Below are 19,791 nucleotides of genomic sequence, written 5' to 3'. Positions count from 1 at the left end.
GCCATCATGGGGGGGGACAAGAACCCTCCCTCCCACCCACCCAGAGTCTTTCACTTTGGTGCAGTACACCAACTCCAGTCCAAGTTCTGCTTAGTGATTTCCTTTCTGATCTTGTTTTCAACTTCTGTCTAAAAGTGAGATCATCTCATATTCATCCTCTGTTTCTGACTTATCTCACTTACCAAGACTCCTTCAAGCTCCATCCAAGATGGGCTAAATCACCATTTTTTGTTGTTATTTAAAAAAAATCTTTATTTATTTATTTGGATAGAGGCAGCCGGAAATAGAGGGGGAAGGGCTGATAGAGAGGGAGAGAGACAGAGAGACACCTACAGCCCTGATTCACCACTTGTGAAGCTTTCCCCCTGCAGGTGGGGGCCGGGGGCTCGAACCCAAATCCTTGCACACTGTAACACGTGTGCTCAACCAGGTACACCACCACCAGGCCCCCAAATCACCATTCTTAATAGCTGAGTAGTACCCATTGTGTATATAGACCACAACTTGCTCAGCCACTTATTTGTTGTTGGACACCTGGGTTGCTTCCAGATTTTGGCTATTACAAATTGTGCTGAACATAGGTATACACAGATCTTTTTGGATGGGTGTGTTGGCTTCCTTAGGATATATCCCCAGGAGACGAATTGCATGGTCATAAAGTAGGTCCACTTCTAGTCTTCTGAGAGTTCTCCAGACTGCTCTCCATAGGGTTGGACCAATTTGCATTCCCACCAGTAGTGTAGGAGGGTTCCTTTGTTGGAGTTGCATTTTATAAAACTCTTGTACTCTCAGAATCAGAATAGCACAAAATTCTGTTGAATTTTACCTTATGTACAAAAGGAAAATAATGTGAATCAAGAACTTATTATGATTTCAAAACTAGTTGAAACTGAGTGTTGCCTTTCTGCTACTGCTACAGGGCAGTAGCACTTTTTAGCTGAACAAAAGAATTATCATTTGTCCTTTGTTGAGAAGTCTCAGATCCTTCTTATTTAAAGTTCATCTGTTAGCTTCAAATAAAATGCTAACAGATGAACTTTAAATAAGAAAACTAAACACTCAGTTATTTCCAGTATACTTTAACAGTTTGTTAACCTTTCAAAATACTTTTCTGTATTGGATCAGTGTTCAAGTGAATACAATCAATTTTTGTTAACTTACATATTCTTGGGTGGCTGTATGACTAGTTAATACTGTTTACACAAGTTTAAATGCTAGCACTCTGTTGTTCTTGTAATAGAGGGTAAGGAAAACTTAGTTGTCTACAGTGTTTCATTTTTATCTGATTGTTTAGTAGTTAGCTAACTTTAGGATTTTATGGAAAATCTAAAATTAGCCGAACTACAAAAAAAAAAAGAAGTGTTCCAGTTTTTTATTTTTACAACGGCAAGTTTATAAGGTCATACATATATGCTAGTTATTTCATTTGTCCTGTATGGTTACTTACCATACCTATTCTTTTTAAAAATATTTATTTATTTATTCCCTTTTGTTGCCCTTGTTGTTTTTACCATACCTATTCTAATGCCAACACTTAAGATATTTTAGTTAGTATTACTCTTAAAAATTATATTTAAGGGAGTCGGGCGGTAGCACTGCGCAAGGACCCGCGTAAGGATCCTGGTTAGAGCCCCCGGCTCCCCACCTGCAGGGGGGTTGCTTCACGGGTGGTAAAGCAGGTCTGCAGGTGTCTGTCTTTCTCTCCCCCTCTCTGTCTTCCCCTCCTCTCTCCATTTCTCTCTGTCCTATCCAACAACGACGACATCAATAGCAATAATAACTACAACAATAAAACAACAAGGACAACAAAGGGGAATAAATATAAAAATATATTTAAAATTGAGACTATAAAATAAGGCATTCAATTCTGGTGGGGGGGGGGCATTTGATTTAGATGAGATCTATTTATCTATCTTCTTTTCTCCTATGCACTGCCCATGAACAAAGCCAGGGCCTCACTCATGCACTCATGTGCACCACCACTCCTGTGACCTCCTCAGGCATTCGCCTTATTTAAGAGAGAAAAAAAGAGGGAGAAACAGAGAGGGGAGAGATGCTGCAGGGCACCCTTTGGGCTCACCTGGTGTCAGCCTCGGTGCCCCATGTGTCACCAGGATTCAAGTCTAGGGTCTTATGCACAAGGCATGTGCTCCAACAAAAGGCCTTTCAGTCCAAACGAGATTTATTGTAAAAAGCAATGCTTCTTTTTTTTTATTAAAAATGTTGTTTAGAAGTATTTAATATTTATTATTGAAACATTGCTAAAATTAAAAGTAGTCATTTAAGCATACAGTCAGTTCCAAGAAATAATTAATAATATTTGACCATCCAGGGGGCTGGACACCTGGTCAAGAGCATACATTACTATGCACAAGGACTGGGGTTTGAGCCCCCTCTCCCCACTTGAAGAGGGACATATAAATACCATTAGATCATTAGATTTTTTTTTTGCCTCCAGGGTTACTGCTGGGTCTTGGGCCCAGGTTACTGCTGGGCCTGCACTATGAATCCACTGCTCCTGGAGGCTACTTCTTTCCCCTTTTGTTGCCCTTGTTTATCATTGTTGTGGTTATTATTGTTGTTGTTATTGATGTCGTTGTTGTTGGCTAGGACAGAGAGAAAGAAGTGAGAGAGGAGGGGAAGAGAATGACCTGCTTCACCGCTTGTGAAGCGACCCCCCCCCCAGCAGGTGGGGAGCTGGGGGCTCCAACCGGGTTCCTTACGCTCTTTGAGCTTCACAATTATGTGCGCTTAACCCGCTGTGCTACCTCCCGACCCCCAAATCTCAGATATTTTATAATTTCTAATTCTTTGTTTTAAAATGATAGTAGCTGAATTCTGTGATAAATTTCTAATGTTATCTTGTGGGGAAAAACACTGGGTTTTCTACCTCATACTTCCTAGTTTTGAAGATGTACAACTATGGACTCTTATAATCAGTTTTTAAATATGAGGTTATTTAGATAGTATCACAGATCAACTAAATCAGAATTTGGGGACTTTTAAAAGCTTTAAAATATAAATGCACTTCCTACTCTTGCCAATACTTAGTATTTTCAGGCCCCTTAATTTTTATAGTATATAATGTGTAAAATAGAATCTTTTTTTAAAATTTCTTTATTGGGGAATTAATGTGTTACATTTGACAGTAAGTACAATAGTTTGTATATGCATAAAATTTCCCAGTTTTCCATATAACAATACAAACCCCACTAGGTCCTCTGTCATCCTTTTTGGACCTGTATTCTCCCCACCACCCACCCACCCCAGGTCAAACAGAATTTCAATGAGGTCTTCATCTACATTTTCCTGAAAATTAATGGATCTTATTGGTTTGTTTGTTTGTTTTCCAGATCTGGTTTATGGTGGTGCTGGGGATTGAACCTGGGACCTTAGAGCCTCAGATGTGAAAGTCTTTTTGCATAACCAATATGCTATCTCCCCCGTGTGTCATTTTAAAAAGTCTGTCTTCGGGAGTCGGGCTGTAGCGCAGCGGGTTTAGTGCAGGTGGCACAAAGCACAAGGACTGGCATAAGGATCCTGGTTCGAACCCCGGCTCCCCACCTGCAGGGGAGTCGCTTCACAGGCAGGGGAGTCGCTTCACAGGCGGTGAAGCAGGTCTGCAGGTGTTTATCTTTCTCTCCCCCTCTCTGTCTTCCCCTCCTCTCTCTGTTTCTCTCTGTCCTATCCAACAACGACAACAATAATAACTACAACAATAAAACAACAAGGGCAACAAAAGGGAATAAATAAATAAAATAAATATTTTAAAAATAAAAAAAAGTTAAAAAAAAGTCTGTCTTCTTTTAGGAAGGGCTTTACATATTAATTTTTTCATTATATTGCCTATTTCTTTATTGAATTTAAATAACTCTTATTTCCTGACTATCATACACTGTGGGTTGTGCATGGCACAAAACTGTTTGCATTAAGAAATCGGGAAGGAAGAAGGTCCTTGCACATGGTTAAGTGTGTGCTCAACCGAGTGCACTGCCACCCAGTCCCTTGACTGGACTTTCAATAATTCTATATCCTCAAAAAATATTTAAAATAGCTAGGCATCTATTCACATAGACTGGCAAAGATCAGAGGCAGAGGATGTAGTAGAAATGGACATACAAATGGTGCCTAGCTCAGCTAATTTTTAGGCTCATATAATAGAAATCAATAGGCCAGTTAATTCCCAGTGGAGGTTTTTTAATTTTAGTTTTTTTATTGGTCCCAAGATATGAACACAGGAGAGCTAACTCATGACAACAGGACCACAGACGGACTCTGAAGGGAGCTTGCATGTGCATAAAAAAGGGTCCTCCAAGTTGCACGGTCAGTGTGTGCTCACATCAAGTAGTGAACAGATGGTCTGTCACCAGTGTTCTGTCTTCTTGTCAGGCACATCCGGCAATGCCTGTGGACAGCAAGTCACTCCAAGCAGGAATGGCATGTTCCTCCCCAGCTTGCGGTGGGCCGAAGCTGATCAGTCATGTAGGCGTCCTAGAAGGTGCACTCAGAGTGGGTTCTGGCTTGTTGCTGACAGCCAGGAGGTCTGTATTGGTGTCCCCAGCAGGGCTTATGCAATGGTTTCTCCTATGGAAGCCCTGCGTTTAGTTTAACTAGGGAAATAGGAGGTCCCAGATGTTTTTGTCTTGATTTATAAGGTGTGGGTGGCTAAGAAGGAGGGGCCAAGCCCTGTTACTATTCTGCCTCATAAGTACCACTGAGTATTCCACTGCAGAATACTGTGCCCCAGTATGGTTCCGTAGCCCCCATGTCCACTTGGTCGATTCCAAATTATATTCCTCCATGAGGATAATTTCTGGAACCATCCGTTCCACCCCGGTTCCATAGCTGCCAGTTCTTGGCAACATCGCCCCGCCAGATATTCGTCGAGATGCAGCATCATCTAAGTTCATTTCCCACGTCTATGCTCGACCGGACCTGCCAATATACGCGGATATCTTCGCCCACCCTGTCCAACGCTTGACGTCTCGTCACCCAATCTGGTCCCCTACGCCTACACTGAACTTCTCTGTTCCAGACTCTTGGAAACAGAGCTGGCAGTCAGCTGAGGTAAAGAACAAACACCTCATCACAGACCCCTGCAAGCGTCAACCCGGCTTTGACCTAGCACGTTATGATTGGGCCCTCCTCAATCGCTATCGAACAGGCCATGGCCGGTGCGCCGCTATGTTCCATCGCTGGGGAGCCAGAGATGACTTGAACTGCCCCTGTGGCTCCAGACAGACTATGACCCACATAGTCAACGACTGCCACCTCTCCAGATTCAAAGGAGGTCTCGAAACTTTACATCAGGCTCAACCTGACGCTGTTGACTGGCTACGGAAGAAGAGCAAACGCTAGAAGAAGTAGCACTGATGACAATGGGAAGATCCTTGAAAATGTGCAATGCTGTCACCTCTCTGCAGCTCAAGTTTTTCATTACTTTATTCTTTGCCAACAGGAGTGAGGCAGAGCATTGCATTGCTCCCCCATCTACGGCGCCACACCGGTGTCATCCGTAGGGCTCCTTTGTGGTACGGGGCTCAAACCCAATGCTTCACCGCACAGCAAGGCATTTGCTCTACTGGGCGTGTCCCTTATCTCGATTGCCTGTGCAGTGAATCTCATAGGGATAGTGATATGAGGATACACATGACAAAACTCACTGAAATTACTGTACATGAATTCTATCTCAATAAAGCTAAGTTAAAGTATTTTTTTAAAGGGAGCCAGGTCGTAGCGCAGCGGGTTAAGCGCAGGTAGTGCGAAGCACAAGGACCGGCATAAGGATCCCGGTTCCAGCGCCCGCCCCCGGCTCCCCACCTGCAGGAGAGTCCCTTCACGGCCGGTGAAGCAGGTCTGCAGGTGTCTGTCTCTCTCTCCCCTCTCTGTCTTCCCCTCCTCTCTCCATTTCTCTCTGTCCTATCCAACAATGACGACATCAGTAGCAACAATAATAACTACAACAATAAAACAAGGGCAACAAAAGGGAATAAGTAAATAAAATAAATATTTTAAATATATATTTTTGAAAAGGCATAGAATACAAGAAAGGGAAATCATATATATAGCTGGCTCTTTAGTGTATGGTTCTATAGTTAGATTACAACTCAGCTTCTGCGCTTACTGAGCTATGAGTCCTCCTAGGGCAAAGTATTTCAAATCTCTAGAATTTACACTTTTCAAAGCCTGTATTATTATTAGGACTGCTATGAAATACAATTAGTTAATTTGAAAGCGCTCAGAACGATGTCTGAAGTTGACTGAGTGTCAGGTGTGTGTGAGACATATTGAGCTGTTGTTTGTCAAAGGGCCTGAAAAACTCTTCCCAGCTAAATCATATAATGTTCTCTTACACTGCCTTCTAAAAAACTATTTGTCCTTTGCCACCAGGGTTATTGCTGGAGCTTGGTGTCTGTACTACTACACCACTCCTGGAATTTTTTTTTTCTTTTTGACACAGGGTGAGATAGAGAGGTGAAGGGAGGTAAGGAGATTGGGAGACACATGCAGCACTACTGTGTTACTCATGAAGTTTTCTTTCTGCAAGTGGGGACAACGGGCTCAAATCCAGGTCCTTCAGCACAAATACGTGCGCTCTCTATAGAGTGAGTCACCACCTGGCGCTTGAATGCTTAGGAACTTCAGTTCTCACACTTAGGCAGTTCATTTTGTTTTTTTAATTTCTTTATTGGGGAATTAATGTTTTACATTCGACAGTAAATACAATAGTTTGTACATGCGTAACATTTCCCAGTTTTCCATATAACAATACATTTTGGGAGTCGGGCTGTAGTGCATCGGGTTAAGCGCAGGTGGCGCAAAGCACAAGGACCGGCATAAGGATCCCGGTTCGAGCCCCGGCTCCCCACCTGCAGGGGAGTCGCTTCACAGGCGGTGAAGCAGGTCTGCAGGTGTCTATCTTTCTCTCCTCCTCTCTGTCTTCCCCTCCTCTCTCCATTTCTCTCTGTCCTATCCAACAACGACAACAACAATAATAACTACAACAATAAAACAACAAGGGCAACAAAAGGGAATAAAGAAAATAAATATTTAAAAAACAAAACAAAACAAAACAAAAAAAAACCAATACATTTTATTTGTTTAACCAGAGCACCGCTCAGCTCTGGCTTACGGTGATGCAGGGAATTGAACCTACGACTCTGAAGCCCCAAGCAAGAGAGTCAGTTTGCATAACCATGAGGCTATCTACCCCTGCCCAGCAGTCAGTTATTTATAATTGACTGGAGTTTTCTGTGAAGAGAGAATTTGATAAGAGATAGCCAAGTTGTTTTTAACATGATTAAAAGGGCCATGTTTCCCCACTCACTTTGCATACCGCTTCTGTCATATCAGTCTACATGTGTGGGCATGTCCCTGGATAACTGACTGCCTCTCACTCTTAATACCACATGCCACTGTCATCATCAGTATCACTGTCAAAAATGCTTAACCTGATCACTGTTTTGGTAGCGTCCACGCCATACACACGCAATTTTGCAGCTTCTACGCTGTCATCTTCCCCACACCCCCCTTCATTTACACAGAGGAAGGATATAGACACCATAACTTACTACCATATGGTAACACTGCCATGTGATTACCAGGGTTTGAATTGTGGCTGCAAGCATGGCAAGGCATGTGCCCCACCAGCGAGCTATTTATTTTATTAAATGTTTTAATTTCTACTGGGGAGATTAATGGTGTACCACCCTCAGAGTCCTTTACTTTGGTGCAATATACCAAACCCAGGGAAGTTCAACTTTGTGTTTCCCCTTTCTATTCTTATTTCTCAACTCTGTTCACGAGTGAGGTTATCCCATATTCACCCTTCTTCTGCTTCTTCTTCTTTTTTTTTTTTTTGGCCTCCAGGGTTATCACTGAGACTCGGTGCCTGCACTGCGAATCCACTGCTCCTGGAAGCCATTTTTCTCATTTTGTTGCCCTTGTTGTTGCGCTTATTGTAGTTGTTATTGTTGTCACAGCTGTTGTTGTTGTTGGGTAGGGCAGAGAGAGATCGAGAGAGGAGGGGAAGACAGAAAGATAGACACCTGCAGACCTGCTCCACCGATTGTGAAGCGACCCCCTGCAAGTGGGGAGCTGGGGGCTCAAACCAGGATCCTTGTGCCAATCCTTGCACTTTGTGCCATGTGCGCTTAACCCGTTGTGCTACTGCCCAGCTCCCCACCCTTCTTTCTTGCCTTTTTTTTTTGAGACAGAGAGAGAAAAAAAGTATTGCTTCACCATACACGGAGCTATCTTTGCTGTTGTTATGTGCCAGGAATTGAGCCCAGGGGCTTACCCGCGCTCGCCAGGCGCTTTATCACGGGCACACTTCCCCTACTCAGATACATGTTTGTGCTACCAGAGCCTTGTGTACATATAATTCCATCACTTTGGTGGGATCCATTGTTTGTTTTTGTTCTGCTTTATTTTTCCAGACAGATAGAGATAACCACAGCACCACTCCATTATCCACGATACTTCCATATGGTTCTGGGGCTCGAACCCAGGGTTTCACATTTGGTAAGGTGCAAACTCTACTAGGTGAGCTATCTCCTGCCCGATATCCCTTGATATTCACAGAAAAAAAAAATTTAGAAACTCTTAAGATATATTTTTTAAAAATTTATTTCCCCCTTTTTGTTTCCCTTGTTATTTTTTTAAAATATTTATTTTATTTATTTATTCACTTTTGTTGCCCTTGTTTTATTGTTGTAGTTGTTGTTGGATAGGACAGAGAGAAATGTAGAGAGGAGGGGAAGATAGAAAGGGGGACAGAAAGATAAGACACCTGCAGACCTGCTTCACCGCTTGTGAAGCAACTCCCCTGCAGGTGGGGAGCCAGGGCTCGAACTGGGATCCTTATGTCAGTCCTTGTGCTTTGCGCCACCTGCACTTAACCTGCTGCACTACAGCCTGACTCCCGCCCTTGTTATTTTTTATTGTTGTTGTAGTTATTGTTGTTGTCATCATTGTTGTATAGGACAGACAGAAATGGAGAGAGGAGGGGAAGACAGAGAGGGGGAGACAAAGATAGACACCTGCAGAGCTGCTTCACTGCTTGTGAAGTGACCCCCCTGCAGGTGGGGAGCCGGGGGCTCGAAGCAGGATCCCCACACGGGTCTCTGCGCTTGCGCCACGTGTGCTTAACCCGCTGCGCTACTGCCCAGCTCCCAAGAAACATATTTAAAACTAATAAAAAGACATAAACTTTGTGAGGAAAAAAGTTTATTCCCAAACTGCATTCTTGTTATGTTACTTGGCAAGAAAACGACCAGGCAGTATTTCAAAAATATTTTACAGGAAGTTTCAAATTATGTTTTTTCATTTAATTTTAATATTTTGAGACTCTCATTTGTATGTTTCCAACTTTTTTTGGTAAGGAGTTAAATATGCATCTTTAGAGAATACTATTTCCGAGTGCAGTCTAGAATGTTCCCAGCTGTGACTGTGAACTGTAAACTCAGAATGGCAGGAACTCAGCGGATACGTAGGCTCCTGTGCTAAGCATCAATATACATGGGCCCTGGGTTAGGTTGATGGAGTGAACAGTTAATTTTTTCTTCCCTCCAGGGTTATTGCTGGGGCTCGGTGCCTGCACTACCAATCCACTGCTCCTGGAGGCTATTTTTTCCCCCTTTTTGTTGCCTTTGTTGTTTATTGTTGTTATTGCTGTCATTGTTGGATATGACAGCAAAATCGAGAGAGAAGGGCAAGACAGAGAGGGGGAGAGAAAGATCGACACCATTAGACCTGCTTCACTGCCTGTGAAGTGACGCCCCTGCAGGTCGGGAGCCGGGGTTCCAACCAGGATCCTTGTGCTGGTCCTTGAGCTTTGCCCCGTGTACGCTTAATCCTCTGAGCTATCACTCAGCTCCCAGTTAATTTTAATCATAGATCTTCTTCTAGTTTGGGAGCTACTCTCTGCCCTAATCCAACTTTCTAGCCCTGTTCTCAACTCTGACACCATCTTCCCAGGCAATATTTCTGTCCACCTCCATGTTAGCTGTCAAACTCAAGTGAAAACTACAAAAGTCAGGAGCCATAAGAACATACCTAAAACAGATTTCCTCACTTCATTCCATCCTAAGATTCCTATTCTCATCTCTTCTATTCCTCCTTTTTGGTTCCTGTTCATTAACCATTATGTCCTGCTTTATATCTTACTGTCATTCAGCCACCAAGTTGCAGATGCTACTATGCTTCCATCCTGATCTCCCTGGGAAGATGACCTGACTGATGTTTCCCTGAACTTCACCTACTTCTCTAGGGAAAGACAGAAAGATGCTGTGGGGTATGGATCAACCTGCCACTGTCCATGTCCATCAGAGAAGCAATTATAGAAGCCAGAAATCCCACCTTCTGCACCCCATGAATAATTTTAGTCCATATTCTCAGAGGGATAAAGAATAGGGAAACTTCCTGCAGATGGGGAGCATGGGCCCTGTGGGTCCTTGTGCTTTGTGCCATGTGTGCTTAACCTGCTGAGCTACCGCCCAGCCCCGGTATATATATTTTTTAAGGTATGTAATTTAGCATGTAAAGGAATCACATGGATATAACTGATAAGGATGAATTAGAAAGACTTGAGGTTTTGATAAGTACTGCTAGATTAAAAAAAAAATCACTGTAAAAAGAGAAATAGAATAGAACTTGAAAGCTTCAAAATTTATTCAGTCCTATATGATACAGTAGTTACCAAATGTAAGAAGTAATTAGGGGAGTCAGGCTGTAGCACAGCAGGTTAAGTGCAGGTGGCACAAAGCACAAGGACCGGCATAAGGATCCCGGTTCGAACCTCGGCTCCCCACCTGCAGGGGAGTCCCTTCACAGGCGGTGAAGCAGGTCTGCAGGTGTCTATCTTTCTCTCCTCCTCTCTGTCTTCCCCATCTCTCTCCATTTCTCTCTGTCCTATCCAACAATAATAACTACAACAATAAAACAACAAGGGCAACAAAAGGGAATAAATAAATAAAATAAATATTAAAAAAAAGAAGTAATTAATATTATGAAGTGAAAAATAAACAACAAAGTAAAAAATAAACTTGAATTTCATTATGACTATAAATCTATACAACTAAAAAAAAAAGAACCGTGTAATTAGATTGGGAAACATTTTATCAAATATTACTTAAGTTTAATTTCTTTCTTATACAAGGAGTTCAGACGAATAAGTAAATCATTAAATCACCAAGAGATAAAGGGCAAAGTATACAGACTATTTGTACAACAGGATATATGTAATTAATAAATACATATTAGGAAAAGATATTAAACCTCCTAAGAAATAAAATGCAAAATAAAACAATGGATTTGTTGTCATACTTATTAGCAAAGCATAAAATAGAAGGAATTATGGTAAGTGAGCTAAATCAGAAAGACAAAGATGAGTATGGGATGATCCCACTCATAAACAGAAGCTGAGAAAGAACAGAAAGGGAAACTCAAAACAGGATTTCACTGAGTTTGGAGTAGGGCACCAAAGTAAAAGTCTCTGGGTTGAGGGTGAGGGTGATGTCTGGCTTCACTGGGGGGGGGGGGGGGGGTTTTGGGATGGGACACAGTCTTTTGGTGGTGGGAATGTTTATGTACACTCCTATTAACTTGTAGTCATATAAATTCATAAAAAAAAAAGAAAGCATAAAATAATCAAGCTCTTGACTCTGGCAACGTTGTGATAAAGACAATATATATTGTTGATGGCAGCATAACATATTAATATACCTCTGGAAAGCAATTTGGCAACCCATATTAATAGTCAGAACTATTCAGCCTCTGACTTAGAAGTAATTCTCTTGAATCCTTTTATTGACTGAATGGAGAGAAACCACTGCAATGCCCCACCGAGCACAGAACTCCTTCTAGTCTTCACATGCTGTTCCTATGTGGTGTTGGGGCTCAAACACAGGGCCTTACACATGGTAAACTATGCACTCTATCAAGTGAGCTATCTCTTGACCCCACTCTTAAAAACTGACATTAAGGTATTACTTAATAAGAAAAAAGAGGGGCTGAGTGATGGCACACCTGCTGAAGTACACGTTGCCATGCTCAAGGGCCCACGTTCAAGCCCCCCCAGTCCCTACCTACAAGGGGAAAGTTTCACAAGTGGTGAAGCAGTGCTGCCAAGTGTCTTTTTGTATCTCTCTCTCTCTCTTTCACTATCTCCCTTCCTTCTCAATTTCTCTCTATCAAATTAAATAATGTTAAAAATATTTTTTAAAAAGAAAGTGTAAATTCCAATGTATAGCTACTTTGTAGTATTACTTATATTAGCAACGATCTAACAGCAGAACTCAAAAGTACATAAATGGCTATGAAAATAATGAACAGTGTCCTAATAAAACAGAAGATAAAAAAATATTTCAGAGTAACACAATGTATATAGTTTAAGACCATCACAACATTTTTAGTGCATTCTGTATTATGTTACCTAGGTGGAGAGACCAACTGGAAAATAAAAGTTAAAAATATATATTACAGGTGAAATACATTTCCTGGCATGTGACAAACATGTTTTCATGACATATTCATTCTCTGTGCCTCGGTTTTTAATTCTGTAGGTCCTAAGATAGAAAGTTTTCATCTCTTCCCTCTAAGAAATAGCACACTCTGGTCACCACATGGAACACCATGCAGAGGGGAGGCTTGGCAAGCAGTGGTGCAGTGTTGTGGCATCTTCCCTTACTTTCCCTTTATCTAACAAGAGTCGTCTGGGGGTGGGGGTGGGTACTAAGAGAGAGAGGGGTGTGTGTGTGTGTGTGTGTGTCAGAGAGAGCTGGAGAAATAACAGCATAAATATTCACTATGCTACAACTTTAATGAGATGTCTTTTTTCTTGTTCTGATAATTGATGAACACAGTGGGTAAGCATCCAGAAAAGGACTATGGATATCATGTACATGAATGCATTTAGTCCTATGGGCTAAACTATAGTGAAAAAAAAAAAGGGAAGAGTTTATATAGATATATATATATATTTTCCCTCCAGGGTTATTGCTGGGCTCGGTGCCTGCACCATGAATCCACCGCTCCCGGAGGCCATTTTTCTCCCCTTTTGTTGCCCTTGTTGTTGTAGCCTCGTTGTGGTTATTATTATTGCCATTGTTGACGCTATTCGTTGTTGGATAGGACAGAGAGAAATGGAGAGAGGAGGGGAAGACAGAGAGGGGGAGAGAAAGATAGACACCTGCAGACCTGCTTCACCGCCTGTGAAGCGACTCCCCTGAAGGTGGGGAGCCGGGGGCTCGAACCGGGATCCTTATGCCGGTCCTTGCGCTTTACGCGACATGCGCTTAATCCACTGCGCCACCGCCCGACCCCAAGAGTTTATATTTGAACTCGGGTAGTATGCCCTTAGTATTCATCTTAACCACAAAGCTGTTACGTATACAGACAAAAGTTAGAAAATGGAATTTCCAGGGGGCAGGCAGTAGCACACTGGGTTAAGCGTACACAGTATGAAGATCTGGGTTCCAGCCTTTGACTCCCCACTTGCGAGGTGGGGGGGAGGGTCACTTCACAAGCAGTGAAGCAGATCTGTAGGTATCTTGCTCTCTCCCTCTCTCTTCCCCTCCCCTCTCATTTTCTCTCTATCCTATCCAAAAAAAAAGGCAAAGAAGAGAAAAATGGAAAGGAAAAAACAAAAAAGCAATAGCCGCAGGAGAAGTGTTTTTGTAGTGCAGGCCTCAGCGATAACCCTGGAGGCAAATAAATAAATAAATAAAAGACGGCATTTCCTTCAACCTATGAGTCATGTTTCAAAAGTTTTATGTGTGGGTATTTGATGTATTATTACTTGATATCTCAGACTCTTATTACCCTTAGTAATTGCTAGTTAACCTTTCAATCTTGCCAAGTAAAGCTGACTGAAAATAAACAATATATGAAAAATCATTTCAAAACAACACAGAATATTGTAGAAGAGTTTCTAGATTACTGCATACCTTTGTCTCCACAAAGAAAGAGATAGGTGTTAACTATCCTTAGGAGAATGCCTGGTCATCATTCAACTGGCCAATACAACCAAAGCTAGTTCTATATTCTAGGTTTATTGATGATACTCAACGATATTTCTTCCTATGCCACCTTATTCCCACTTCCCTATACACACACACAGAGTCATGTTTTAGGTGCACAGTATAGGCTAGGTACCACATACAGTGTGTTTTATTTAAACTGATTTAATCTTTGTAGTGCTTTTAAGGACCATTTTTTAAAAAATCTTTTATTTATGTACTTATTTTCCTTTTTTGTTGCCCTTGTTTTTATCATTGTGGTTATTACTGCTGTCATCATTGTTGGATAGGACACAGAGAAATGGAGACAGGAGGGGAAGACAGAGAATGGGAGAGAAAGATAGACATCTGCAGACCTGCTTTGCCGCTTGTGAAGCGACCCCCCCCTGCAGGTGGGGAGCCGGGGGGCTTGAACCAGGATCCTTAGGCCTGTCCTCGAGTTTCGCTCCAGGTGTGTTAAGGAGCGTTTTAAGACAAGGACATTGAAGCTCCTATGTTACAGGGCATAGCTATAAGTAGCATCTGGTCTAATTCCAATGCCAGTGCTCCTTGCCCTACGTAATGCCAGGAAGTATGAGGAGAATGTGCTCGCACCCACAAGGGAGAGAGCTCTGGTTATGGAAACTCCTTGTGCTCCTCACACGTGTTCAGAAATTCATGTTGTGAGAACAGTGTGACTTTGCTTCAGGCTCAAGACTGGTTAACTGCTCAGGGGAACAACTGTAGTTAAATTCTATCTCCCAGTGTAAAAAAAGGTTTACAAGTTCTGAGGATGCTGGACTGACCTTTCGAATACTTTCACATACATACACTATGATCAAGGGAGCAGAAAACACCCAGCACTTATGGATAAGATAAACAGAGGGGCAAAGGGAAAAACTGTAATGATGCTTATATTCGCTCACAAGCGTGCTTTACAATGCTAAGGGTTCAAATGACCCATGAAATACATTTCCTGGCATGTGACAAACATGTTTTCATGACATATTCATCCTCTGTGCCTCGGTTTTTAATTCTGTAGGTCCTAAGAAGGTTTCATCTCTTCCCTCTAAGCAGTTTTTCTTCAGCATGTTTCTGGTGCCTGTAATCTCACAAAACAATGGGGGGGGGGGGAGGGGGGAGGAGGAATCTCCCAAAGCAAAGTCACTACTCTCTAATAAAATCTAATAGTTAGTTCTTCCTGAAATTCCCAGTCTTTCCAGCTTTCTCTCTCTACAGCACTCACGTGCAGTTAAGTAATTTAGGCCTTCCTTTCTCAATGTGTTGGCTCACAGGATTCCTTTACCTAAAACTTTTTCATCTTTATCTAAATTCAGTCTGTCATTGAAGGTTCATTTCAAATCTAACATTGATTTCATTTTTTTTTATTTGCCAACCAGACAGAATCCCTTGTCTAATCCCTAAAATTTCGAGTGTAAAACTCTTACAAGACTTGATGTTCCAACTTTACTGTAGGTGTCATATCTGAATCACTGATTCATAAACCATCAACTCCTTTAAAACCAACTCTGTGTTAATAACTTCTGTGTTAAGAAGGGCATCTAGTAAAGATAATCATACTAATGTTTGATGATAAAAACAAACTAAAAAATCTGATTTGATTTATGCAAACAAAATTAAAGTGTTTCACTACTTTTTATTTAATAGTTAAAAATTGGTTAAGGAATACAAAAGTAGGGAAAAAACAGCACAGCTGTGAGCAGGTGATTTTAAAGTTGCAGAAAATAACCAATAGACACTTACTAGGCTAAGAAAGGTATGACTGTAATATGTAAATGAGAGAGCTAAAAGAGAACCCAGAGGTTAAAATAAATAAATAAATAATGTGAAGACATCTGTATATCCTGTTTCCTGTATTCCAATTTTACACTGATGATCACAGTAGATTCTGAAACTTAAACTAGAAATTGTACTTAATAGAGAACAAACAGGAGTGCGGCAGTCAAATGACCAATTTGTTTTTAATGTCATTATTCTAATTTCTTTTTATTTACTTATTATTGGATAGAGACAGAGCGAGAAACCTGCAGCCCTGCTTCACCACTTGTGAAGAGACCAGGGGCTTGAACCTGGGGGGGTCCTTGCATACTGTAGTGTGAGCACTTCACCAGGTCCGCCACCGTGTGGCCCCTATAAATGGCCAATTTTGAACACTCACTTATATTAATAGAGAGCAAGCCAGAATATGAGGTATTAGGATCAAAACTGAAGCCTCATGCACGCAAGTCCTGCAGTCTACTGTTGAGCTACCTCCCTGGCCACCCAAACGATGTATTTGGGATGCTATTGCAAATCAGATTCAATACGCCACTAAGAGATTGATTTACTTCCAAATAAAGGTCCGGGAAGTGGTGCAGTGGATAAAGGGTTGGACTTTCGAGCATGGGGTCCAAATAAAATACACCTCAATTCAGATAATTTTGTTCCTTCTCCCTTCCTAGTGAAATATGAAATTAAAAAAAAGAAAATCTGATAATAAACCTCAAACTTTCCTGACTATATACAAGAAACTAATACTCCCTATATAATCGTTATCCCTTAAGATACTTCTGTTTTTCCTCATAAAACTGTGAGATCCAACTTTACATGATTATTTGTCCATTATTAGGTACTACTCATAAATTCTAAACTTTACGAAAGGAGTTCCTTTTTTCTTTTGCCGCGTTAATCCTTGTCACCAAAATCTAGAGCTAATTGAGAAGTTTTGTGCTTCAGAAAGGTATTTTACAAAGATACCGAGGTAATATTATTCGTATAGTTATCACACAAGTAATACAGGGTCTCTTGACAGCAATTACATTACTGTTGTTTACTTTGTGACTTTTTTTCTTTGAGGAAAGACAGAATGGTAAGAAATCAATTTAGAGGAAGACTGGTCCTGAAATGAACGCAGCCTAGAATGTTCCCAGCTGTAACTATGGGCTGTGAGCTGTGTCTAACAGGGACTCTGAAGTTATACAGACTCCTGTGCTTAATATGAATATAAATAGGCTCTGGGTCAGATTGATATGGTCAACAGTTAATTGCATTAATATATATTTTCTTCAAGTTTGGGAGTTACTCTCTGCCCTAATCCAGTTTTTCTAATTCTACTCAACACTCTGTCGACACCTTCCCAGATAATATTCTTAATCCACCTCCATGTTGTCTATCAAACTCAAAAATGACTTAAGTCATGGCCCTTTAGCAACATAGCTAAAAGAGACTTTCTAGCTTCATTCCACCCTCAAGTCTCTATTCTCACCTTCTTTTCCTCCTTTTTGCTTGCTATTTATTAAACATTTTGTTTTGCTCTATATTTGACTGCCTTTCAGTTACCAAGTTGCAGACACTACTATGATGCCATCCTCACTTCTCCGGACAGATGACCTTACCAATGTGACCTGAGACCCCACTATGGAAAAATAGAAACAGGCTGGGGATACAGATCGACCTGTCAATGGCCAGGCCCAGTGGACAAGCAGTGGACCTGTCAATGGACAGGCCCAGTGGAAGCCAGAACTCCCACTTTCTGCACCCCCAAAAGAATTCTGGCCCATACTCCCAGAGGGGAAGAAATGTTAGGGGAAGATGACCTGAGGGCTCTGAACTCTGAACTCCATGGAGATCCGAGATCCGTGAGAGAAGAGGAAAAAAGGAAGGGGTATTCGTAAGTAACAGTAGGTGTAGGTGTGACTTAAAAAGAGAAGTCAGGAGCACAGAAAAAGTGTGTGGGGGGATATATAATATTTATAGAAATAATAGTTAACCCATATCTGTGACCTTGGGAGAATCACTGCAGTTTGCAATGTAGGGAATGGAGACACAAATCTGGTGGTGGGAACTTGGTGTAATTATACCGTGTTATCTTATAATTTTGTAAATCAATACTAAATCACTAAAAAAAAGAAAAAGAAAAGAAATGAGTTTAAACTGTAGTCAAGCAAGCAACTTCACAGAGTAAAGACAACAACGGAACTAATTTTCTTTTCTTATGGACCTGTAGCACTTGTTGGTAAGAACACAATGAAACGAATACGATACTTACAACAAAAGCAACAGGCCACCTGCAACCTCTCAATCACTGGGCAAAAAATTCCTCCAAGATAGGACCAACTTCTGAGACCAGAGCGAGCAAGCGGGTGTCACTTCTCAACCGTGAGCTTTCTCGTGAAGCTGTAAAATCTTGGGAGCAACAGGGATCCTGGGCTCCCAGGGATCTGAGCGGATTGAGCAGTCGGTCGCAGGTTTGGTTTTGTTTTGTTTTGTTTTGTTTTGTTTTGTTTAAGAGCAATCTCTCCTCCTACCCCACGTGACCGAATGGCAATCAGTCCCCAGGAGAGAGACACCGGAACGCACTGGTGGCAGGATACAAAGGCGCGCCGCAACCACATCCCCGGGGAAGCTCTGGGAACCTCCCGCGCTCGACGTCTGCGGAGCCTGCGCAGGGCGACGCCGCGAGGCGCGCCGCTCCCGGGCCCAAGGGCGGTGCCGCGCAGCGCGGGGAGCGAGAGCGGGGAGCGCGCGCAGCCTGCCCACCTAGCGCCGCGAGAGCAGGGCCTCGGAGCCGCACGCAGCCCGGCCGCGCTCCAGCTTCAGCCGCCGCCGGACCCTCGCCGCCAGGAGCCCCGCAGCGACGTGGAGCAGGGTGAGGAGGCCTCGGGCCCCCAGCCCCCCGGCAAGCCCGAGCCGGGCCAGCTTCCCCCCCCGCCCCCCAGCCCCCCCGCCCCCCCGCCCCCCAGCCCCCCAGCGCCCCGGCCCAGGCCTGCCCTCTCCTCCAAGGCCTGGCCCGTCCCCACCCCTCTCCCGGGCTTCGGCGCTGGATGCGGGGCGCCGCGAGCAGCACTTACACCACGGCTCTGGAGATCATCCAGGACACCATCTTCCCGGGGGCCTCGACCCCACTTCGGGGGCGGATGGGAGCCGAGCGCGGCGGGCAAGGCCGCCAACGGCAGGCCGCGCGCTGGCCGGCTGCTCGCGCTGCCCGGGGCCGCGATGGCGCCCTCGGGAGCCGGGCCCGGTGTCTGCTCGCGGCCGCCCCGGCTGCTCGGCGGTCGGTCCCCCGCCCGTCCCCGCCCGCTGGCCGAGCTGCGGAGGAGCCCGCGGCCCCGCCCCTGAGCTCCGCTGATAGGCGGTGGCGGCGGCGGGTGGTTCCGAGGCCGGGTCCCCGCGACCGGGCTCCGGGGGCCGGCGGGGCGCACGGGCGGAAGCCTGGCCTGCGGGGCTCCGGGCCGGGGCTGCTGCGCTCCGGCCGCGCGAGGGACCCGGGTGCCCGCCGTCCGCCCCCCGCCCCCCGCCCCCGCCGCCTCTGCCCTCGGCGGCGCGACGAAGCCGGGGCGGAGCGGGAGGCTGGGGAACGGGGTCTGCCTCCAACGGCTTGCGTTACCGCCTCAAATACAGGAGGGCAGGGATGGGGGCTGCATTTCAAAAACAAAATCATAGCAGCAACTTTGTGTCGGGTAGGATCCTTCTGGACCAGAGCCTGGATCCCGGAGATCTTAAGTTTTTTTTTTTTTTTTTTTGAGTGGTGTGTGGCCAGATTCTGTTTCTTTACTCTTCACCGAGATCTCCACATTTAAAGGGAACTACGCAGAGGGTCTCTGCATAGGTCTCAAGTGTGCTGCCTGGAGTCTCTCGAGGTGCCTGGTGCAATGCAGGGTGGGGCAGAGGAGGGAAGCATTGGATTACATGATGGCAGCAGTGGGTGTATTGATACCTCTACTCTCTGGCCTCTTAGGGCACCTTTGCATCACAAGGTCTGCAAAGCCTGTTTTACCCACATCGCCTGTATTTT

General features: G+C 43.7%; 1 protein-coding gene across 1 annotated transcript in view; it reads right to left on the bottom strand.

The window, feature by feature from the left end:
• REEP3 (receptor accessory protein 3) overlaps nt 1-19,452 on the bottom strand; it is a 142,994-nt gene extending 123,542 nt beyond the window's left edge. The window contains exon 1 of the mRNA XM_060193132.1: nt 18,848-19,452. Coding sequence (XP_060049115.1) covers nt 18,848-19,437 — 590 coding nt within the window. The 5' untranslated portion in view covers nt 19,438-19,452. The remainder of the gene's footprint in view (nt 1-18,847) is intronic.
• Nucleotides 19,453-19,791: the final 339 nt, after the last annotated feature.

The sequence above is a fragment of the Erinaceus europaeus genome, chromosome 1 (assembly GCF_950295315.1).
Source record: "Erinaceus europaeus chromosome 1, mEriEur2.1, whole genome shotgun sequence".
Taxonomy (NCBI): Eukaryota; Metazoa; Chordata; class Mammalia; order Eulipotyphla; family Erinaceidae; genus Erinaceus; species Erinaceus europaeus.
Note: the sequence above shows the minus strand (reverse complement) of the source record. Positions and strands in the feature narration are given on the sequence as shown.